This window comes from Nymphaea colorata, chromosome 13 (assembly GCF_008831285.2).
Source record: "Nymphaea colorata isolate Beijing-Zhang1983 chromosome 13, ASM883128v2, whole genome shotgun sequence".
Classification (NCBI taxonomy): domain Eukaryota; kingdom Viridiplantae; phylum Streptophyta; class Magnoliopsida; order Nymphaeales; family Nymphaeaceae; genus Nymphaea; species Nymphaea colorata.
In genome coordinates this window covers 7,747,268-7,771,256 of record NC_045150.1, presented here as the reverse complement: position 1 = coordinate 7,771,256, position 23,989 = coordinate 7,747,268, and the positions used below count along the sequence as shown (strand labels likewise).

Sequence of the window (23,989 nt, the reverse complement as noted above, 5' to 3'; positions counted from 1 at the left end):
GACATTTGGATGATCCTAATCTATCATATTGGGTAGGTAGTAGATCAACCTCTAAGCTTGAGCCCGGTTCAAATCTCAACTGAAAATTCAAATGAATATATATTTTTTTAAGTCACGGGCATCAAATTTAAGGAGAAAATGGTAAAATGAGGGATAAACTGGGAAAACTAGCCTTCTAAGGTGTTTTAAATAGAATTTTCATTGGTTCGATGGGTAATATAAGCCAATCATGAATGGATCATTTTCTGGAAGAAGTATCTTTGAAAATTTTTCTGCAGAATCTAACGTTATAGAATCAACAACCATATCAGTTTATATGCAAAATATAACGGAAATGTATTTTATGAATTTGTAAAATATGTAGACCATATACCATTAAACATGCGTATGGAAGGTTAGTAGCTTGAATTCAGACACAAAAACAATCAAGTACCTTATAAAACTTGAGAATGGTTTTGTTACATCATCAGAAGTTACACGCCTTTTTATAAACTTTTTATAGAGTGATAATGAAGCAGTACTTTGAACTGAAGTTGAAATTGTACGTACATAAACTTTAATTGTATACCATGCGAAGGCCGTCTGTACAAATTATCTCACATTGAAAATGGTGACTGCTCTCAAGACTTTTTTATCATTTGGTGGCGAGAACTGTAGGACTTGCAGGAAATTTGGCACCTCTTGTTTAAAATAGTGAAGTTTTTTGAGAAATCCACTATGTAACCAAAACATATAATTGGAGATTAAAATTTCACCAAACTACAACCAACAGAACCGTTGTTTGTGCCAGTCTACCATTCCATTTGTCACTTCATTTGTGCCAGTCTACCATCAACAACAGCACATAAAGCTTTCCACACTAAGACTAACATTTCCAACGGTGGGTGCACTTCCTGCAAGCAAAATCAGAGGATCAAGACAAATCTCTGTAAGGAAAATCTGCTGATGGCTAGAAATGAAAGCATTTGTTAAACAAAACTGCAGCACTATAAACCTTCCAAGTTATATTGAAATCAACCAATCTAAATGTAAAACTGAACATTGATAGGTCGAATGCTAAGCCTCAACAATCAAATTAGGAAACAGAACATCTACAGCATTAGATGGATGATATCAGGAAATTGACACCAAGGACAAAATTCACCTAAAAAATATTTGATTTAAGAGAAAGTAGAACCAAAATTCACATACTTACTTGGAAAACTAGTGTTAGCTCTGCATCTTCTTGCAAAATTAATGCCAAGCTCCAATAACAAGTGACTGGCGTAACACATTCATTAAGTACAGGTTTTAGAATTTTGTCAATAGGAACAAATCTGTGGTGAATCCTTCCGCTGCAACAAACCCAAAAAAGAAAAAAAATCCATCTTGCTTATGTATATTACATTTTGAGAGCAAAGAGAAGCTTCTTGTAAGTGCAAGGAACAATAAACAGTGGTGACAGGATAATGACTTGTCTTGAGAAATTCAATAAATACTTTGATGCCACAAGATCCAAGAACGAGATAAACCAATTAACTGATTATAATTTCCATATTTATTTAGGATTACATGAAACCTTTGTGGAGCAGGATTACATGAAACCTTTGTGGAACACACTATGCATTGAATGACAACCTAAGCACCTAGGGTGAGGTGCCTCAAACCAAAAAAAAAAAAAAATTAAAATTTTGACATTATTGTTTGTCCTATCTTCTAGGGCATGTTTGTTTGCCCAATAATTATTTTCTGTCAAACACCATATGCCCAACTGAAAAATCTAGCAAAGCCATATACTTGAGGGCCTGGGGCTTGAACTTGGAGAGCCAAGATATACTTTGGCACACCTGAATGAGTGTTGCACAGCCCAAACAAATTGGTCATCCCAGATAATTTATCTTGGTATTCCAATTTATTTAATGTATTGCTTGACCTGAAGGAATTTCAAAATCTGCACTTTCTCCCTTTCCCTAATTACCTTTTTCCTACTTTCTCATTTTCCCCATATTTTCTGTCAAATAGGATCTACTAGGCCTCGCTTAGGCCCTAGCGTAGGATTTTTTGGGGATCTGCAGCTGGGCACTCTTTACTACATGGAAAGAAGCATGCACATTATGAAAATGCAAGAAAATTCAGTGAGAATATAATAAATATGCAACTACAGAGGCGTGAACATACAGAGAATCTTTCAGCAACACCAGTATCTGCAACGATGAGCACAAGTTGACAAGAGAATAGACTCAACATTTGTTGATAAAGATGATGAAGACAATCATAGAGTTGTTCAAGAAGACAATACTGTTTTATATAAAAGTATCTAATGTATGTCTTATCCATAGTCACAAATATCATTAATGGGTTTTAAACAGCAACCTTTTTCTCGGGTATTTTTCGGCAAAGCTAAAAATCTTGGGAAAGAATCGTCAATTATGTAGAAAAGATAAAATCATAAAAATTAGGTGATAACAAAAAAAACACAAAAAATAACTTGCTACAATGATAAAAACTATGTTTTGGTAATGATAGGAATGAAGATAAATAACTTAACTTATGTTTTATACTTTAAAGCAAAAATAATGTAAAAATAACAAGAAAAAATGCTACAGAAAAAAAAAATCATTTTGGAGTTTTTTCGAAAAATGGGAAAAAGACGGGTTTTTCCCATTTTTCCTTGCTTTTAGCATTTTTATTGGTTTTTTTCGAAAAGGATGGGTTTTCTGTGACTATCTTCTTCTCAACTCATATCTGCTAGAAGCACGAACTTGTATTCCACCTTTCCTTAAATCTGCCTTAATGGAAATAGAAGCTCAAGAAGGACCTGCTACCGAATTGGCAGGCTATCCATTCCAAAACCTCAAATGTGGGGCACAATGAATTGACTCAAATTTCCCTCCCAATGGTTTCTCTCCTCTAACTTTGACTTTAATCAAAAGATAACCTACAACTTATTCTTAGTTTACTTTGAGGACATTTGATAGCTTATGAAAACGCAATCTACCAACTTATGCTTGTTTTTCTTTGAACAGTTGAAAATTAAGAAGGCCAATCATAAATTTAAAAAGATAGGTGCAAATATGGAATTACTTTCTACCAGTTTCCCATTTTGTGCATTTCACAAATACTTTTTTACATTTTGATACTTTCTCATCTGACAGTTGTGCTAACTGATGACATCAATGTATTGCTGAATTAGTTAGCTTCAGTAAAACCTTTATCCAAAAGCTTACAGACATGCACCTGCAGAATATCATATATGCAAGTTCTTTTAACAAATTTGACCATATATGCACGGTTTACTCATAATCAACTCTTAAGAATAACACCTCCATGAAATCTCATAAATGCAAGTTGTTTCCATTAAGTGGACCATATATACATGGTTGACTTAGAAAGAACGCTTAAATCACCAAACCTAACTTGGAAACACGTGTAAAAGATCTTATAAGACCCCATAAACACATCAGGAAACATCAAAATTTTATTATATAAAACTTATTTGGCATCAGGTTTTCACAAAAGGTCGATTCTTGTCAAGTAAGCAATTTAGACTTCATCAACATGGTCAAATTCCATTAAGCAACTTAAATACTAAGATTCCACTGAATAAAATCTCAACACTTATTTCACCAACATCCAATCATTGTCAGATGCCTTGAGATTTTCATTTGCAAACAAGTTCGAACTTTATCATGCTTTGTAAACTTACTCTAGCATGCATTCTCAAGTCCAATAGTCAAATATACTTGCAAGGAACACAAACAACATATTGACTGTTCACGATCTGTTCAGCTTAACAGCTAACTTAAAGAACAACTATGGTCATCAGGCTTAACAGCTAACTTAAAGAAAAACTATGGTCATCAGGTTATGGGCTTTCCATATTGGATTTCACCTTCTATTTACAATGTGAATAAATTCTAGCAGTGAATTCAACAAGCTGTCTCATGCTGTTCCACTATTTTTTGGCTATCAAATTCTTTTATTTTAGAAAAGTAACAAGCTACTTTTGGTACTGGTGCAAGTATTTCTTTCTACAGTTCGCATAGTTTTCATATAATTACCATGTTTATGAAATTTTATTTGCTAATCCACCTAAGTCAATAAAATTAACATCCAGAGATAGAAGAAGATGATCAGGCACATATTGCAGGAGAGCCAATTGTGCAGTAGACTGTAGACAAGTACTTATTTCACTTGACCGGCCCAAGCACTGGCATGCAACTTGGCATCACTTAGGATTTAAGTTTCCCAGAATTGGTTGACGAAGCATAAGGGCAATAGATAATAACGCTTCATTCAAACATACAACCAGCCTCAGTAACTAAACTAGAACATCCAATGACATCTAATATTCACAGGGGATTACCTTCTATAATGTGTTTCAAGCTGCACTCCGAGCATTGGCATAATCAAAATTGACTCTGCATAATTCACCAAAGAAAAAGGGGGTTCAGAAACAAATGAAATTGCAACAGAAGTAAGGCATTATGAATTGGAAAGGAATATTTAAATTAAGTAGGTTGTTTATGCAACCAGGATTTTCTTCCCTTAAGCATTAATTATCTTGTATGGAGAAAAATTATATTGCAAGATCATATGGAGAAGAAGGCATGATTTATAAAGTAAATGCCCAATAAATCTATTCTTTTGACAGTCAACTAAATAAAATTACACCGAAGGCTAGTAATCTTGTGTCTATCTACTGGTATCCTTTTTCTTACCTTTCTTGACGACCTTCCCATGGAAGACTGCGGTAAGGATTAAATAAAGAAGAATGCTCCAAAAACAAGACAGTCCCAAATGCTCCTGTTTTTTGCAGCTTGTTCAATTTAAAAGCAATATAAAATTCCTAGAATGCTCTTTGCAAAAGCAAGGATATATGAAAGTAATGCAGTTATAGAACTAAAGAGCAACATGAAACAAATTTCACAATTCCAAAAGTGAAGAGGATGAAACAATCAAGTAATGATGTCGCTTACCTTGTAAAATAGCATACAATAGAAGGTCACTATAAAGGCAGTAGCCAACAGCCACAGCATGAAATAGCTCATAGAAGTCTTCTGAAATATAATATGGTGGGCATCCACAACTGGCGATTGTGATATGGTTCCATTATTAATGTAAACATACTTTCTTGAAGCAACCGACGTGTTGCACATGATATAAATCTTGAAAGATTAGCCAATCAAAAGTGGAAGCCACATTCACAGAGGCCTGTATGAAAGATTAGCCAATCAAACTCTATCTCATGCAACCAACAAAATTAAGCTATAAAAGGGAGCAAAAGGCGAAGGAAAGAAAGAAATGCACTTATATGTTTCCTAAATTAAATTTAAAAAATATACAAATGAGGGCGCAAGTAAAACATGAGATTGTAGTATGACAATATTTAATGCCATGACTAAGCAAATTTTCCAATTACCACTAGTCAAGTTCAAACTACTGCACAAAAAATAAGAGATTATGCACAGCATATTGCACAACTTCAAGTAATATAACTTTTAAGTTTTACCCAATACTTCATAAATATTCCAAGCAACGAAAGCTACTAAGATAGTGGCCAAGCTGGAGACAGACGCCCAACACCCTCAGATTGATGGGATTTGCCCTAGATTGCATGGATCAGGAGAAGCTTAAAATTTCAATGACTTCATGGTCAAGATTTGACCGAAGTTATTCCCTCGCTGGAAATGGTTCCCTATGTGGATCCTCTTGCAAAGATGAAGATCGGGAGACGATGACAAGCAGAGTTGCAGCCTGCAAAAGCAGACAATGAGTTTCACAAACTGAGGAAGCAGCAGCAAAACAGCTACAGAGGCCACAGTTTTCGCCGCAACGACGAACCAGGGTCTGCGAAGTGCCGGTTTCGTTGGGGCGTCACGAGGGCGCCGGGTCCAGCTTTGCATCAAATTGCTGCCTCAAGGCAATGAGAAGTCCCAAACCCAGTGTTGTACGTATCGTACGATACGGGGCCGTATCGTACGATACGTATCGTATCGTTTGCAAAATACGATACGATACACCCCCTGTATCGCAAATGGGGGTGTATCGTACCTGTATCGTATGATACGTGCGATACGGGCCCCCGTATCGTACGATACGGTGCGATACGGCCCGTATCGTACGATACGGGCTGATTTCTAAAAAGGAGACTTGAACCCCATTTTTTCGAGTTTTTTTTTTATAAAAACCCACCCCTTCCTCATTTCTAATCTATAGATTGTACCGTTTTAGAGGGAAATCATTGATTTCCATTGTGAAATCATCGATTTTCATTGTGAAATCATCGATTGTCACCATGAAATCATCTATTAAACCATGGATTTGTGCATGGGTGGCTGATTCCCATTGAGAGGAAATGGTTTTTTTTAAACCATGAAGATAAAGATGAAAAAGAATGATATTGTTATGAATTTTGATGTCTATGAAGTATGAATGATGAACCGTGAACGTGTAAGTTTATAGCATTTAGCAAAATAATAAGTCTATCATTATCTAAAAGACTAAACCATGTTTTCTATGAAGAATTTATTATTTTTAATTTTTTCTGATTTTTTATGAATTTTTTGATTTTTTTTAAATTTTTTCTGATTTATTATTATTATTATTTTTAAATTTACGATACGGTTACGATACGTTACGATACGGCGTATCTTAAAGCCCGATCGATACGCCTTACGATACGCTTTTTACAACATTGCCCAAGGTGGCTCATATCTGTTAAACTATAAATCCTCCACCAGCACGTTGAAGAGGAGTCTCTTAGGATTCCACATCCTTGTAAAATGTGTTAAAATATTTAATGTGCTTGTAACATGTGAAGAGTCTCTTAGGATTCTATGTTGTAGTTAATATCCTTGTAATATGTGAAGTCTCCTAAGATTCTATGTTGTAGTTAATATCCTTGTAATATGTGAAGTCTCCTAAGATTCTATGTTGTAGTTAATATTTTTATAATATGTGAAGTCTCCTAGGATTCTATAATGTAATTAATGTCCTAGAATTCTACGATTGGAGACTCTTAGAATTCTGGAAATGGGATTATAAATAAAGGCCGTGCAAACCATTTTTGCCACGGCTTCTTCTTGTTTTCATTCTCTCTCTCTCTATCTTTCTGCGTGAATGCTATTTTTTGGTTACATATATTGGAGCTAGATTTCTATCATGGTATCAGAGCGCCAGATTACGTTATCTCTACCTAACGAAATACCCAAACAGGTTTGATCTGGTTAGAACTCTTTTCTCATCTTATCTCTATCCTGAATTTACTTTTCTCTTGCGTAATTCTTGTTCATTTTTCTTCTTGCTTACCTAAGGACACATCTTGTTATATCGTGTCTTCTTTCCCTCTCATCTTCTACCTGTATACCTATCCTTTCTGCTGTCATGGAAAACCCTTCGTATTCTGGCATGTCCTCAAGTTTTCTTCCTCACCTTATTACCGAAAAACTCAACCATGAGAATTATTTCATCTGGAAAAGGCAAATCATGTCTTTCATAAGAAGTCAAGGCCTCTTTGGACATCTCGATGGTTCAACAAAGGCTCCACCAATATCCGTTTTGCAGGAAATAAAAAATGGGGCAGGAGTAGTTATTGTTGTTCATGAAGACTGCAACCCTGAACATGTTGTGTGGATGAGACATGACCAAAGTCTGGTTGCGTATATTTTGTCTACTCTATCTCAACAAGTGTTACTTTCAGTTTCGGATGACTGTACTGCAGAAGAATTATGGGAAACCCTTGCTGATACATTTTCCCAAATATCAGAAGCTCGAATTATGTACTTAAAAAAAAAATTTCAGAATTTGTGCAAAGGTTCAACGTCTATCATGGATTATTTGGGACGTATTAAAGTCATCGCAGACCAACTTGCTGCCTCAGGGAATAACATTTCTGATAAGGAAAAGATGCAACAAACCTTGAATGGACTTGGGCATGATTATCATACTTTTATTACAGCTCTTGAGGTCCTTCTTATTCTGCCTTCCTTCAACGAACTACAAGGTAAACTTCTCCAACACGAAATGAATATGAAAAGAGTCATTGAAATGACTGATCAAGGAAACTCCCAAAATGTGTTGGCTATGAATGTAAAGTTTGGTAAGAGCCATGGAAACTCCAATCATGGTGGTCGTGGCATTCTACCAACACCACATAACCAAGGTATGCCTCCTTTGGATACTTCAAGAAAAATACCAATTTGTTTTCAATGCAACAAGAAAGGGCACATGAAGGCACAGTGTTGGTTTAATCCTCAAAATAAAAACAAAGGGGTAAGACATGATTATAAACAAGGAGGACAAAGTTCTAAATCAACCGCCGAAGATATGCAGCAGCTATTGATGACCGCATTCTCAAAGATGACTATAAAGAAAAATGAGCAGGGAGAATAGTTCTTGGATTGAGGTGCAGCTACCCATGTGACAGGAAATGCAGGTAAATTGACTAACTTATCCCCTCATTATGGTAGAAGTTCCATTATAACACGTGATGGAAAATCTCATCCCATTACAAATATTGGAAATGCACATATTCCATTGTCATCCTCATCTCTATCACTATCTAATGTTGTTCTTGCTTCCAATATCAAAAAGAACATCATATCCATTTCTAAACTCATTGATGATACAAGCTCTTCTGTTGAATTCACACATTCTTCTGTCTATGTCAAGGACCTCCAAACGAAGAAAATGTTCGCTAGAGGGGAGCGTCAAGGGAATATGTACGTCCTCAATGAATGTCTACCCAAGGATTCATCCACTTTTGATATAGGATTGAAGACATTTTCTCTTTCTCATAACGCGTCATCAGTGCCAAGTTCTTGTCATTTTCAATCAAAAGTAAGGGGCCCTAACCAATTTTTGGAGTTTGATCTGTGGCATAGTCGGCTAGGACACTGTGGTTGACATTTCATTGAAAAACTTGTCACAGATAGTCTCATTCCAAGATCAAGCTTACCTCTTACTTCAAGTGTCAAAAAATGTTCAAGTTGTGGACTTTGTAAGAGTCATGTTTTACCTTTCCATAATATAAATCAAAGGGCTTCCAAACCTTTTGAAACTATTTTTTCTGATGTATGGGGGTCAGCCCCTATTGATTCCATGTCTGGATCAAGATATTATGTCTTATTCATTGACTCTTACTCACGTTTCACCTGGATTTACTTCATGAAACACAAATCAGAAGTACCCCACATATTTTGAAACTTCTATGCCATGATTCAAACCAAATTTTCATCCAATGTGGTGCATTTTCAATGTGATGGAGGGGGAGAATATTCCTCGCTTGATTTTATTGAATTTCTACGTGAAAAAGGGATAACTAGACAAATCTCCTGCTCTTACACACCACAACAAAATGGTGTAGTTGAGCGGAAACATCGACATATAGTTGAAAGTGCCATGAGCATGATGCATGATACTAATGTGCCCATTTCCTTGTGGACTGAAGCCTTCCATACTGCTGTATACATAATAAATTGTTTGCCTATGACACTCTTGATGTCTAAATCGCCATATTTCACACTCTTAGGCAAACAACCTGATTATAAGAAATTGAAGGTTTTTGGTTGTGTGTGCTATGTTCATGTTGATGCTGCCTTGAGGAACAAGTTTCAAGACAAAGTTGTTCAGTGTAGATTTGTTGGATATGTTGATGAATATAAAGGTTTTCGATGTCATGATCCAACAACTAAATGTATTAAGACTTCAAGAAATGTTACTTTTGATGAGCATAATTTTGATGATACTAATGAAATGCCTATGACCATTGAATCTTACGATCCCTGGACTAGTACACAGTTATTCAACGCAGATCCTGTTATGATGTGTCTCAAGGTGAAGATCCAGAGAGAGCAATACAACCGTCGGATATGGCTCAAAGTGAAAATCAAGAAGATCCAACACAGTCATCAAGTCATCACGAAAGCAATAATGAAGAACAGAGCAACGATTCACATCGGTATTCAAGTCTTATCTACAATCGACGACTAAGGGACAGAGATGCTCACAATAAAGAAGACAACATGCCCCACCTTAGAAGATCCCAACGCATTCGTCATCTCATTCACAGGTGGGTTAGCTATGATTCTTTATCACTTGATTTTCAGTTATTCATGGCAAAAGTTGGCAAGGAGGAAGAACCTACTTCATTTGATCAAGCGTCAAAATCACATCATTGGAGAAAGACTATGAAAGAAGAAATGGATGCCTTGCATGAATGTGAAACATGGGAGATCGTTCCAAGGCCACACGAAAAGAACATAGTGGGCTCCAAATAGGTGTACAAAATTAAATACAAACCTGACGGCAGCATAGAAAGACACAAAGCAAGGTTAGTAGCAAAAAGGTTTACACAACAATATGGAGAAGATTTTGATGAGACATTCAGCCCCGTGATCAAAATGAGAACAATTCGCGTGATTATATCATTGGCAATTGAATATGGATGGAGACTACATCAAATGGACGTGAAGAATGTTTTTCTTCATGGTGATTTGAGGGATGAAGTATATATGAAACAATCTCCATGATATACAAAAGGAGACTCTCATGCATGGGTTTGTAAACTAAGAAAATCTATTTATGGACTTAAACAGGTCTCACGCTCATGGTTTGACAGTTTCTCCTGCAACATTCAAGAATGTGGTTTTCGAAGATGTCCTCTAGATCACTCTCTTTTCATTTATCGGAAGGAAAACATATTTACTTTACTTCTCATATATGTTGATGATATTGTTATCACAGGCAATTCAGAAAAACATATAGAAGAAGCTAAAGTTTTGATGATGCAAAGCTTCAAAATGAAAGAGCTTGGTGATTTATGATTCTTTCTTGAAGTGGAGATTGATAGGCACAATAATCGCCTCACATTGACACAACAGAAATACACGTTGGATCTACTGAAAAGGTCAGGTATGTCTGATTGTAAGCCTGTTGGAACTCCTAGTGTTCTAAATCAAAGACTAAGTGCTCGGGGTATCTCAATTTATGCATGCACCTAGAGATACTCACATGGATGCTGTCAAAAGAATATTAAAATATCTTAAAGGGACAGCAGGAGATGGCTTAGTTTATGGTAAAAGTGAAAATATAACTACTGGATATCAACTTATGACATTCACAGATGCAGATTGGGTTGGAGACCCCGATCAAAGAAAGTCCATTTCCGGTTTTTGTATTTTCATTGGACGTAATCTCGTGTCTTGGAGTTGTCGAAAGCAAAAGGCAGTAGCATGATCCGGCACTGAAGCTGAAAACAGATGCATGGCTGCAAGTACTGTTGAAGTTACATGGGTTAAACATTTGCTATAAGACATTGGAGAAAAGATTAAAACGTCAATGTTAATGTGCGATAATCAAAGCGCTATTAACATTACTTTTAATCTTATACAACATGGTTGAACAAAGCACATTGAGATTGATCAACACTTTGTTAGACAAAAAGTGAAAGACAATGAGATTCAACCTATGTATGTTTGTACAGATGAACAAGTAGCAGACTTATTTACAAAAGGATTAACGAAGTAACGATTCTGGTTTCTAAAATGCAAGTTGTACATGGTGCAAAACCATGCACAACTTGAGGGAGGGTGTTAAACTATAAATCCTCCACCAGCACGTTGAAGAGGAGTCTCTTAGGATTCCACATCCTTGTAAAATGTGTTAAGATATTTAATGTCCTTGTAACATGTGAAGAGTCTCTTAGGATTCTATGTTGTAGTTAATATCCTTGTAATATGTGAAGTCTCCTATGATTCTATGACGTAATTAATGTCCTAGGATTCTACGATTGGAGACTCTTAGAATTCTGGAAATGGGATTATAAATAGAGTTCGTGCAAACCATTTTGGCCACGGCTTCTTCTCCTCAGCTTCTTCTTGTTTCCATTCTCTCTCTCTCTCTCTCTCTTTCTGCGTGATTGCTATTTTCCGGTTACATATATTGGTGCTATATTTCTATCAATATCTACACTAAATGAAGAAATGCTAAAAGTCCCGCGGACTTAAGCAACAGATGGATCATCGAAATGTGAAGAGAATAACACTTCTCAGATACAAGCATCAATGAAATGGGACTCCCATGTAAATCAAGCCCAAACTTGTCAAGACAAATGCTTCAAGAGATACTCTTGAAGCTTCCAATAACTTCAATAAGTAACACACCAAGAACCTCAAACTTGAAGAAAAGAAAATATATTGATCTTGACAAAATATATAATAAGAGGCTAAAAAGTCTTAACTTAACAATAGAGGAGTTGCCCTATTTATAGAGGAGAAGGCCAAAAGGAAGAAGGAGGAGGCAGTCCCAACGGCTAGAAATCTAGCCGTTGGGACTAGTCACCCTCTAGGTAAAACAGAAAAAGGAAAAGGATGAAAAGGGAAAAACAGAAAATACAGTAAAAGTAAAGATACATAGAGAAAGTAAAAATTACATAAGTGTCCTAGGTACCCAAAATATAATATATATATATATATATATATATATATATATATATATATATATATATATATACATATAAAACATATATTAGATGACTAATATATGTAATATACATACATATATATATACACACATCGGGATACATACATTCTAACACCCGTCCTCAAACTTACGGTGTGATAACCGAAAGTTTGCCTACGAGAAATTGAAACCTGGTAGCAGCAAGAGCCTTGGTGAAGAAATCGCCTAATTGATATTCAGATGGAATATAGGAGAGATCAATGTTTTTCTGAAGGAACTCTTCACGAACATAATGGCAATCCATCTCTATATGTTTTGTCCTTTCATGAAATGTGTGGTTGCTAGCAATGTAAATGGCACTCTTGTTGTCACAACAAAGTTTGACAGGATCCACAAGATGAGTGCCCATATCTTTCAATAAACTTTTGAGCCACACAATCTCCATTGTCGTAGATGTCATGGCTCGATATTCAACTTCAGTTGATGATAGAGACACCTTGTTTTGTTTCTTGCATCGCCAAGAAATTAACGAATCACTTAAAAACACAAAAAAACAAGTGTTGGAGTGTCTATTATTGGGATCTTCACCCCAATCAGCATCGGTATAAGCAACTAGTTCTAATATAGAAGAGGAAGACAAGAAAAGTCCTTTGTTGATTGTGTTTTTCACATAAAACACAATCCGCATAGCCACCCCCATGTGCACTGAGGTGGGGTCTTTGTTGAAATTGACTTATAACATGAACAACATGAGCAATATCTGGTTTGGTGATGAAGAGATAAGAGAGAGCACCAACAATTTGTCGAAAATGAGTGAGATTCTCTAATATCTCTCTATCATCAATCTTCATTTTTATTCATAGTGTTTCTGGAGTATCTACAATTTTGTTGTTTGACATACCTGTTCTGTCAATTGATTCACTAGCAAGAAGGGGACCACCTGTCCTGCCAAAATTTGGGGTCTCCTCTTCACATTTGCCACACTAGATCGTTCTCCATAGCAGCTTTTCTCCATTTCACGCAATTGAAAAACCAATAACCTCTACTAAAGGACTTTTGTAGTTGAAATACTATATTGCTTCATATATTTCTGCCCAACAATGAAAGCCCAAAGTTGATCAACTTCACAACTTTGAAATGCAAAACTTGATACGTGAATTATAGTAATGTGTAGCTCTTATCAATTCCTAATGCACTTTCAGCTATGTGACATGGATACGTGGGTTACCCATGTACCCGCTCCGATACGCCGACACGCGGATCCGGATATGGAACACGGGTGGATACGGGTTGGATCGGGTCTGAGAACATTTTGATCGTTTCAAACTCGCAACACCACTTCTCCTAAACACAGACACCGCCATATTCATGAAGAACGTAATCAGTGAACAGAAGCCGCTGCGAAAAGCAAATCAGAGCCCGATAATCATTAACCCAACTTGAAAAAATGCCAAAGATGCACGACGTTATCCACAGAAGCTCGAATTAGTTGTATAATTCCTAACATCAATACCACAAAGAATAGGGAAAAGGTAGTCAGAAGCACGATTCTAAAGTGTATAATGCCCAAATGAAGAATAGACGGCCGTAAGAAAATCTACAAATCCACAAACAAAAAAAAAATCTCAAAAGATCGACGCTACAATAAAAACATCTTACTTGAGATCCGCACGCTCTTCCTCATCAGACTAAAAAAAAAAGCTCGAAAAAAATCACAGAAGAAAAAGGCGTTATGCCACAAAGCAGCAGAGAGAAAGATAGGGAGAGAAAAAGACCTGTAAACCTTATGGAAGGGGAAAGGAGGAGGTAGCAAACAGTCCCTCAAGATCAGTGAATGCGAGCGTTGATGGCGTCTGAGGCAGTAGCAGTGATTTCTGTCGGGTTTCGTTTGGGCAAAATCAGTTGGGAGAAGAAGGAAGAAGAACAACAACGAGGAGAAGAAGAAAGGAAGGGGTACCTGGCGCGAAGGCGGGAGCAGGAGCTGCAGCAAGAGCGAGAGGGACGACGGCGAGACTCAAAATCTCGTGCTAAAGAGTGTGCGTCTGAGGCAGCAGCAGCAAGGGAAGGGGAAAGGCGACGGATGCGTCTGAGGCAGCAGCAGTATTTGTGGCGGGGTTCATTTGGGCAGGCAGCTATGTTTGAAAGCGAAATATAACTAGCAATCTATCTGAAATTGCGAGACAGACTTCCAGGTGGATTCAAATCTGACGATGGAAGTAAGGTGGAGACCGCTAACGCCTAAACCAATCAGGCGATTACTTATACGGTGGAGATCGACATGGGAAGGGGGGAAAAAAAAGGATATAACAGAAAACGGCTTCATATCTATGGTCCTACCATTGACTTCACTAGTTTCTTCAATTTCCCCAATAATCCTGAAACAAGACCCTGGATGCCTGATCAGTGAAAACCCCAAATAATATCAAGAACTCGAACAAGAATGTGATGAAATTTAGGGGCTGATTACGAGCAAATTAATCGGCCTCAACGTCTAAGTGTAACAGACGTATTGATTTTGTGAATTGGTACAAGTGTTTTCAAAATTATTTTACAGTAATGTATAAAATATATAAAACAATGAAAAAAAACAGTTCCTACAATATTTCAAAGGCATTTAATTACTGACAATCGGCTTTCTTGGATTTGCCACCTAATTGTATCCGTTTGCCACCGATTTAATTAAAACAATCCGTCACAGGTCCATTTCGATCAACCTCACCCATTATTGTTTCTAACAATGTATGCTATCATTTTACTTTTTCAAAATGTATTCCTCAAGATTAGGGTCATAGACAGATCGGTTCCATTACAATAAAAAAAATGCATCGGAGGTGGGATCGGAATTGGATTCGATACGGCATGAGTTGGCAAAAGCTTCAAACCGTATCCAGACCACTTGCAAACATCGTTTCAGACATTCTCATCAAAAGTCCTTTCCCTTTTTCAATTTCGCAGGATTAATGTCCCATGTTTTTCAGGTGGCTTCCTTTAGGTCACATGTTTGTGGATATGGGTATAAAGATGTTGACACAAATAAGATAACTTTAAAAAATATGGATACAAAGGCATGGTTAGACATATATATGCATACTTAAAACACTAACAAAAAAAATCATAAACAAATCAACACTTAAATAAACAAATAATATCAATAAAAACAGTACATATTAATGACTTGTAACCCTAAAAAACTAGGTCCAAAGCATCCTAAATAGAGTAAAATAAGTAGCTTAGGTCAGTTTTTATGCACAAAGTTTACCATGTTGGTAGGGGTGGAGTCTAAGATTTTCGTTAGGGGCGGATCAAGAGGAGCGATAAGTCTGGCAAAACTAAAAAAATTTGATTTTTTCATTGTGATTTTTTTTTCATGTTGGCATGACGATATGGGTATGTGGGCCTGATTTAAGAATTCATATCATATGATCGAAATGCCATATTAAAACAATACATTGAACAAAATCTCATAGGAAGAAAAGATCAGGAGGATTTTTCCAAATCACAAAGTTCAAAATGAACACTAAGACCGGATTTTTCAGCAGAGAGAGTTGATTAGGACTAAAGGTAACAACTTCTGCTGATGCCAATATATAAAAAAAAAAAAAGCGATCGCCACTGCCGATGCTGATCTAATCTATTTTTGTAAACGAGAAGGAAGGAGAGAGAGCGAGAGAGAGAGAGAAAAGAGGACGCAGTGAATGAATCACTTTCTTTCCCCATTCTGTTGAAGACTCAACGTACACTAAAAAGTACAACTGAATTTGAAAGGAAGTTCAGTCACAGGGACGGTTCGTTAGGTCAACTCGAACTTCCCCGAACAGCTGATTGTAGTCCCCATAGATGACCAAAATGCCCCTCACAATACTTAAAAGTACGTAAAGGAAAATAATATAATCTCGTTTTTTTGTTTTTCCCGTTTTTTTGCTGGAAAGCAAACCAAATGATCAATTGATTTCGGTAGATTTGGATCCGAAATTCATGTCACTGAAGCCTAGAAGTAGATCGGAACTTTTCTGTAATCTCATCCCAACCAACACCAAGTAAATGAAATCTGGATCTAGAGACGAGTTTCATACATATGGGGTAATCAGATCTGGACCTGTTGACTGAAGATAACTGGATCGCGTTCGGATGCCCTTTGGATTCAGTCGGTCCTTATAAAACGTGAATCCGATCCAAAACCAAACCACCGCTCTAGTCCTAAATAAGAATAAAGAGGAGAGATTTTTTTTGGGTAAATAAATAAAGTCAAGGGCGTGGAAGGAATACTATATAAGCAACAAAACCCCCTCTCGAGCCATCAGCCATCTGCGAACGAGAGCGAGATAAAAAAAGGAAAGAGCCTCTCCCCGATTATCCCAACCCTTCTATCTCTCTCTTGCTCTTTTTCGGTCTCTCTCTTTCTCTGTGGGTAGCCGTTGCTGAGCATCTTGCAATCCGACAGTAGAACGCTCTCCGCCGACCGAGATCGATGGCACAGGTTCGCCTGAAACCCTAGAGCCGCTCACTTTTTCTTTTTGGCGGATACGATTCTCGTAGTTCTGGACTCATGTGGATGCTTAGCAACGCAGCAAAAGTTTACCGCATTTCATTTCTTTGTCTGCAGAGGTTTGCAGGATTTCCCCCTCTTCTCTTTTGAGTCTTGGCTCGTATAAGGAGGCTAATCGCAATTCGTGATGCAAGGGGTGTGAATCTTTCCGTGCGTTATGGAATCGGGGATCGCGGATGAGTTGGGGGATTGTGGCTTTGGAGGCGGGATTTTTGGACTAGGCTTTTCCGTGTCCTTCCGTTGGCAGTTCCAGCATTCGCGGGATTTTCCTTCCGGTTGATTTTCATCGCGGTGGAGGTATGGCCTATTGAGAATCTGGCATGCATTTCATCTGCTTTTAAAAAATTGTTCGTTTCTGTTGATGTTCTAGTGTCTTAGGATGATTAGATTGAGATAGTGATGCTTTTTAATTAGTGCATTGATTGGCAGAAGAATTTGTGTGTGCGAACTCCTGGATCTGCATTTGTTTCATATATTCGTGGAGGAGAGTTTGACATCTTGAGGAGGCTTGCTTTGGTGAATTTGTATCGATGGTCTTGCTTATACAAGGGATGCTTGCATCTCATTGTAGTAATTTTAGCAGGTGTTTCTTCACAAGGAAGTGATGATTCTAAAGGATTTATATGCAGAATCTCCTCCCCGTAACTGCGGGTTTCTGAATGTCTCTACAATGTTAAATTCACTTAAATCTTGGAAGTCTTCTTGCATAATCTCTTAAATACATTCATTGGCAGTTGATCCTAAGCGTGGGGTTTGTGACTTTGGTGACCTTTTGATGTATCTACCATTTTGAATCTTTATGCACAATTATTGAATTTTGTGCTGTACTATCGTGCAAAAATTTGAAGCCATTGTTCCCTTCCCAGTGTCTGCATTCCCCCCTAATCCTAGGCACCTCCATCCCAATCTGTTGTCGCATCTGAGCGGTTGATTTATCTGTTGCTTTCTTGTAATGTTTATTTATCCCCAACAATGACAAGCTCGGAGTGGCGATTCTTAAGAGGTTGTTGAATATGGTCAAGCGTCAAAGTGGACATGGACCAGTCACAGGATTATTAAACGGTGACTGGTGCACATTTTGGAAACAGCGATTCACATCAATTTGCCTGCATGGAAGGTTAGGGTTAGACTACTTTGCTTTTTCTGTTGGGATGGGAAGGCTTAAGAGGGAGACTGAGAGTGCTCTGGTGTGCTCTTTGGTCTTCTTTAGGATCCTTGAACTGCTCGTTATTGCAATATGTGTCCATTTCCTGTCTGTTACCATGATGGAGAATGATATCCGTACACAACCTCCGCACTGTGAAGCTCAATTTTGGGGAGGTCTCTACAAAATTATTCCTTGTTGGCTAGTTTAACAGAGGCTTCGGACTCAGTTATAGTAGAAGCTTTTTAAGTTTAACTTTCCTATAGGGTGCTGACCTTAAGTTCTCTTTCATTCATTTCTTGTTATCTTCATGAAATATTCTCCCTTGTCATCTTCCTATTGGACTAATTAATGACATAGTGGCCATGCTTTTGTCTTGCCTTCATATGTCTGTTTCTGCACTCTTCCTCTTCAGCCTCCTCCCCATCAGCCTTGTTTCCTGCTTTACCTTTCTTGTTTGCAATTATTGGTTCTATTATATTCTCAGCACCTATATATTTCGTCGAAATAAAAACAAGATTTGAAGCTTTTCATGTTTTGCAATTTTTTCTTCATGTATTGTATCATGTGAGAACTGTCAATGACAACCCATAGAACAAGGAACTCAAATGACTCGGGCACCAGATGAATCATTTCATGGAATTAATTTTACATGCCTATAGAAGACAAAAGGAAACTTTGGGTTCGCTTGTAAGTGTGTGTATGAAATTGAATAATCTATTGAATGCTGCTTGTGAGGTGTGGAAGGAGATGAGACTTGTTTTCCAAGCGATTAATGTATTATAGTTTGCTTGTACCATATGCTTCACCAGTTGCCATTGAATTTGGCTCCACCCTTTTAGCAAATTAGAGGGTCGAGAAAAGACAAATAAGGACATGAATGTCCTCCTTGAGTGTGTTGCTACTTGCTAGTGAACAATTCAAAACGAAACCAGGCTTCTTGTGGTGGCGGTCATTTTATGTTCTGCCTATCTGGAACCAATAGATCAAGGTAATGGTGGCAATTGTTCCTACTCACTTGCATATTGTCCATTCGCATTCCATGTTTCATTATAAATTATATAAAAAAAGGATAAAAGTGTGCACATGCATTTGCTTATATTTCCTTTTAACTTTTCCTTTTTGTGGTTCCTGGGTTTATTGTCCACTAATTGGTCAAACAAAACCTTGCTTCCATCTCCCTTTCTTGTACCCCCTTGGTTTGGTCTGCCTTAAATATTTTGCCTTTTCATGTCCTTCATGTTCATGACTCATGAATCATGATTGCTGTCCTAATTAAGTTGAAAAGTTGAAGGTGTGCATGTCATGAATTTTGCCAATAAAGGTCCAAGCAGTGTCTGGTACTTGAAAAAGTGTCATTATTTGAATAGCTTTAATAGGAATTATAAAACCTAAAATATAAGCATATGTTTATGCAAGGGGGTATTATCAGCAAAAATTGTTCTATCTTGTCAAAGTTTCTATTGTCTTCTCTGAACAACCCGTTTTCACTTTCCTGAATTCTAAACAATTGCCCCTCTCTTTGTGATGATGTTTTTCTACTTTTTTAGTATTTCATTTGATTCAAAATGCTTTCTCCTTGTTAAGATCCCTAAGTGATTCTTTTTTAAACTTCTTCCGATAAATTCCCGTAGCCAGTTGTTGCTTATACTTATGTAAGTTTGAAGTCTAAATGTAAAATTAATTAATGAACGTAACATATTTTTAAAGAAAGCATATTCTTTTATCACATGTTCTCTGTGCGACAGGTTACATGGAGCATATGGCCCTGAGGAAGTACATTCCTCCAAAGAGTGAATCTGGTCTTGATATGACTGCCTCATGCATTCCAAGTAAGATATCAGAGACCATTCCATATGCAGAACAGGGGGATATGTCTGGCCCTGCTGTGGAGACAGATGTTGAGATCGATCTTAGAGAAGTCTACTTTTTGATCATGCATTTCCTATCAGCTGGGCCATGTCACCGAACATATGGACAAATCTGGAATGAGCTTTTGGAGCATCAGCTTCTACCTAGAAGATATCATGCATGGTACTCAAGGACAGGTGCCTGCAATGGGGATGAAAATGATGATGGCATGTCACTGCCATTAAGCTACAATAAATTGGTAGAAAGGTATACTTTTCTATCTTTCTAAATCTTCCTACAATTTCTTTTTACTGCTTTTGTTGTTTGTTTATCATATATTCTTGGCAAATCCAGACTATGGTAGTCACTTTCGTTGAGCCACAACAAAATGGTAGGGAGGTATACTTCATCTGTCTAGAACTCCAGATCTTTCTTCTGTTTTTTGTTGCTTAATTTGTCTGTCTGTTTGTGATATATCCTTCGCAAATCCAGACTATGGTAGTAAGCTGGTTGTGTTCCTACATGATGAGGTGGTTTGTCTTGTATTGTCTTTTATTTCATTTTTGTGATCATAAAGATGGAATATCTATCTTGTGTTTGCTTTAGACGAAACCCTTTGTATTCAAAGCTCAAACCAGCTCAAATTTTTAATATTTGTTGATTGTGTTAGTACTTAGTAGACAATTGAAGGCACACACAACCAAATTGAAGTCCACCATGTGTTCCAATAGCACTGTGGGGGTCCCCCTAGTTGTGGACAGATTTGGCACTGAAATGTTGGTAAATTAACCTCGTAGTTAGTTCGTTCAGTATCTTGTCTATTTGAACCAGGGTACATATGTGCCAGACTCAATTGTATCTCCATAGAACTAGAAGAGAATATTACATACAAGATTATTGGTTTTTTCCTTTTGTTTGGAATACCAGAGGCAGGTTTATCTCCATCTTGACTTTTTTATTTCACTAAAGTTATTGTAGGCAATTCCTTTGATCTTACTTTGACTGTGTTTGTGATCAGCTGGTTTGTAAGAAATAGTCTAGACTTCAGATACAAAATTCTCCATTTCAAGGTGTCTCATAGTCACTGTGGGGTCTTATTACAACAATGCAGTCTTTATTGGCTTTTTCAGGTATCCTCACATTGAGAAGGACCATTTAGTGAAACTATTGAAACAATTATTAGTTGTAGGAGCTTCTCCTTCGCAAGACATGCCCCGTGCAAATGCACTGACTGCTGCCGATGTGCCTACCCTTCTTGGAAATGGTTCTTTTTCACTTATTGACTGTGAGTAACCTGCTTATAATATTTTTGGTTGGTATATCATTGGAGACCTCTTGGTACTTAGTTACTCTTTAACATCAACTTCTTCAGCTGAGAGAAGTAAAGATGAGAAAATAATGAAGGTGCCAACTTATCTGCGCTGGCCACATATGCAAGCTGATCAAGTGCATGGTTTAAGCTTGAGGGAGATTGGAGGTGGTTTTACTAAGCATCATCGTGCGCCATCCATTCGTGCAGCTTGTTATGCTATTGCTAAACCATCAACCCTAATGCAAAAGATGCAGATAATTAAAAAATTGAGGGGACACCAAAATGCTGTATACTGTGGTATGTTTTATCTGCCTTTGACTATGAGATTTGATTTTCTATTGTATTAGCTATATGCTTAGATGATGATAGATAATTAGATATCCTGTATGGTTAAGTATGATGGTGATGTAACAAAATTTCATATCAGACCATTGAACTGAATGTACATGAAGTGCTGATTGTCTCCTGTCAAAGCATGCATGTTCTCAACTTGTTTCACATTTTTAATTTTTTGTACCAAAATCAAGGTTAATTGAAGGTCGTGGTTCAAATTTACTTATTTCCTTGCTTAAAAGATCTCTTAGGTTCCTTTTTATACTCCTTGAGTTTTGATGCATTCTTGAATTACCAATATCAGTGATGTACATGGTTTTGGTTTCATGGTAGGGTTGTCAGACGTAGAAGTAAGTCTTATCCAAAAAACTCAGTTTCAACGAATTATGAGGATTTGTATGAATGTACTAGGAATTTTCATAAAGATTTATGAAAGATTGAAGTGATATGAACCCTTTTTTATATGGATCTTAACCTGATTGTAATTTCGTTGGTCATGGAGATGGTGCATCCTATTTAAAGTGAAGCTTTCATTCAACGTAATTTTGCATGGACGATAGAGTGCGATCTGTTTACATTGGAGGAGATTTGAACTTCTAAAGGAATACAAAAAGAAAAAATAATTTTTAGATAAGCAGAATGAAGTCATGAACATATGCAAGTCTCATTTAATGAGAATTATGCTAAAGAACCTGACATTAAAAAGCCTTGTAATGTAACAGTACAAGAAAATTTGACAGTGAGGCTTGGACCTACAAGAAGGTAGTGGTAAGGTGAATCTATCATTCTGTCAACCCTGTGTAGTTGACAGAAGGGGAGGTGTTTTAGATTTCTCTGACTTACCATTGCTGCATCTACAATAAAAAGTTGCTAGTAGATCCAACATTCGTTTATGCTGTTGAGTGCGGGACAACAGAGAAGCAACAAGGGAGCATGTGTTATGGTGGTCTGTTGTTAAGTTGCATTAACCGAATAACAAAAGAAAAATATACTCACATTGGGAACACCTTTTTTTTTTTTTCTTTTTTTTTTTTTCTTTTTCTGTAGTCCTGATTTTGTCACTTTTAAGAGAATGACTTGTAACCGTCTCTGGGCCGCTGACTTCCAATCTCATGGTCTCTTGCTCGATAATCCAAGTGTATCCTCAAGTCCTGTTGTTCTTCTGAACCCATGCCTCCTAAGTTCCTAACATGAGAATTCCATTAAAAAAAAACATACAAACATGAGAATTATCCCCTCGTTTTTACATGACCAACAGGAAACTCAGGTATGTTTTGACAGTGGAACTTTCTTATGAAATTCTGATCTCATGATAACCTTGTCAGGAAATTCTATAGGTAGGGCAGTTGTTATCCCAAATAGGTTCTTGATTTGGAACATCCAGGACCAATTGCTGAAAGCTTTTTTGCAGGTTATTCATTGGGTTGCCACTTGCCAATCAGTCAACTGATAGGTCCATTAGCACGACTCCTCTGGGCTTAAAAAATCTAGCCAGGGTCCCCGGATCTGCCTTTCTCTTTCTATTGATCTTATTTCACTAGGTTAGAAGAAACACAACTTTCCATCTAGGACAGACTTTTGCTCATAATTCCAAAAATGGGCTTTGTGTTGTGGACTTATTGTCCATTGATTCAAGTTAATAATAAAATCGCTCCTGATAAGTGCAAACAAAAATTTTTCAACCTTAGGACAAATATTGGACTTCAATACCTTCATATGTTTCTAGATCATTTTTTGACAGTTGTCAGCAAAGGTTAGGCTCATATTTGGAAGTCCGGGAATGTGACACCTGCTTTTGGAAGAGGGAAATTTATAGATTCCACTAATGCAACAGTTATGTCCTTTATTAACAGTTGTCAGCATTGACTTGGCCTGTATCTGGAAGTTCAGAAATGTGGAACATGCTTTTTGAACATGGCCTAGTGGTAAAGGTTATAAATTCAATTTTTCCTGTCAAAAACATGAAACATCGAAAAGAACCATCTGACTTTTTTTGCATTTGCTTTGGATCAATCCACATCATGGTGAAACCGGTAAACACACAGACAGAGGAGATCACTTCATGACAGTAATTATTCTTGTGTGGGTTATAGCACATAAATAGTGCATGTAGTCACTTCGGGTTGTTTTCATAAGAAACTATTATTTTTTTTTCAATTAATTTTCTTGCCCTGAACTGGATGATTTGAGTTCCATGGTTTGTGCAGCCATTTTTGATCGTTCAGGGCGATATGTGATTACTGGGTCAGATGACCGTCTTGTCAAGATATGGTCCATGGAGACTGCATTTTGTTTGTCTAGCTGTCGTGGACATGAAGTGAGTTTTCTTCTGCTTCGGCTTGAGGAATATGTTGTCACCATA

The 23,989-nt window shown here is 37.1% G+C and overlaps 2 protein-coding genes across 6 annotated transcripts in view; one reads left to right on the top strand and one right to left on the bottom strand.

The window, feature by feature from the left end:
- Positions 1-528: 528 nt before the first annotated feature.
- Positions 529-14,824, bottom strand: LOC116266543 (uncharacterized). Of its 4 annotated transcripts, none has more exons than XM_031647785.2 (8): positions 14,399-14,824; positions 14,225-14,315; positions 13,343-13,531; positions 4,959-5,193; positions 4,701-4,785; positions 4,346-4,400; positions 1,196-1,334; positions 529-893 (listed from the first exon to the last, which is right to left on the bottom strand). In XM_031647785.2, the coding sequence occupies exons 4-8, from the start codon at positions 5,136-5,138 to the stop codon at positions 807-809; spliced, it is 546 nt and encodes a 181-aa protein (XP_031503645.1). In that variant the 5' UTR covers positions 5,139-5,193; positions 13,343-13,531; positions 14,225-14,315; positions 14,399-14,824; the 3' UTR covers positions 529-806. The 4 variants fall into 4 exon arrangements, with proteins under 4 accessions (XP_031503645.1, XP_031503642.1, XP_031503647.1 ...); XM_031647782.2 differs by lacking the exons at positions 14,225-14,315; positions 14,399-14,824 and adding exons at positions 13,670-13,785; positions 13,881-13,941; XM_031647787.2 differs by lacking the exon at positions 13,343-13,531.
- Positions 14,825-16,748: 1,924 nt separating this feature from the next.
- The window catches only part of LOC116266564 (uncharacterized), a 30,684-nt gene continuing 23,443 nt past the window's right edge, over positions 16,749-23,989 (top strand). The window contains exons 1-6 of one of the 2 annotated variants that reach the window (XM_050081149.1): positions 16,749-16,918; positions 17,122-17,284; positions 19,880-20,249; positions 21,113-21,267; positions 21,355-21,591; positions 23,835-23,944. In XM_050081149.1, the coding sequence (XP_049937106.1) occupies positions 19,885-20,249; positions 21,113-21,267; positions 21,355-21,591; positions 23,835-23,944 (867 nt within the window). In that variant the 5' untranslated portion in view covers positions 16,749-16,918; positions 17,122-17,284; positions 19,880-19,884. Of the gene's footprint in view, positions 16,919-17,044; positions 17,285-19,879; positions 20,250-21,112; positions 21,268-21,354; positions 21,592-23,834; positions 23,945-23,989 lie in introns of both variants that reach the window. The other variant, XM_031647813.2, reaches the window with a different exon arrangement.

Excerpts from the sequence above, each read along its gene's own strand:
- LOC116266543 (XM_031647785.2), bottom strand. The coding sequence starts at position 5,138 with ATGTGCAACACGTCGGTTGCTTCAAGAAAGTATGTTTACATTAATAAT. Across the intron at positions 4,786-4,958 it reads ATTGTATGCTATTTTACAAG|GAGCATTTGGGACTGTCTTG; the intron begins GTAAGCGACATC and ends TGCAAAAAACAG. Across the intron at positions 1,335-4,345 it reads CTTGAAACACATTATAGAAG|CGGAAGGATTCACCACAGAT; the intron begins GTAATCCCCTGT and ends GGTTTGTTGCAG.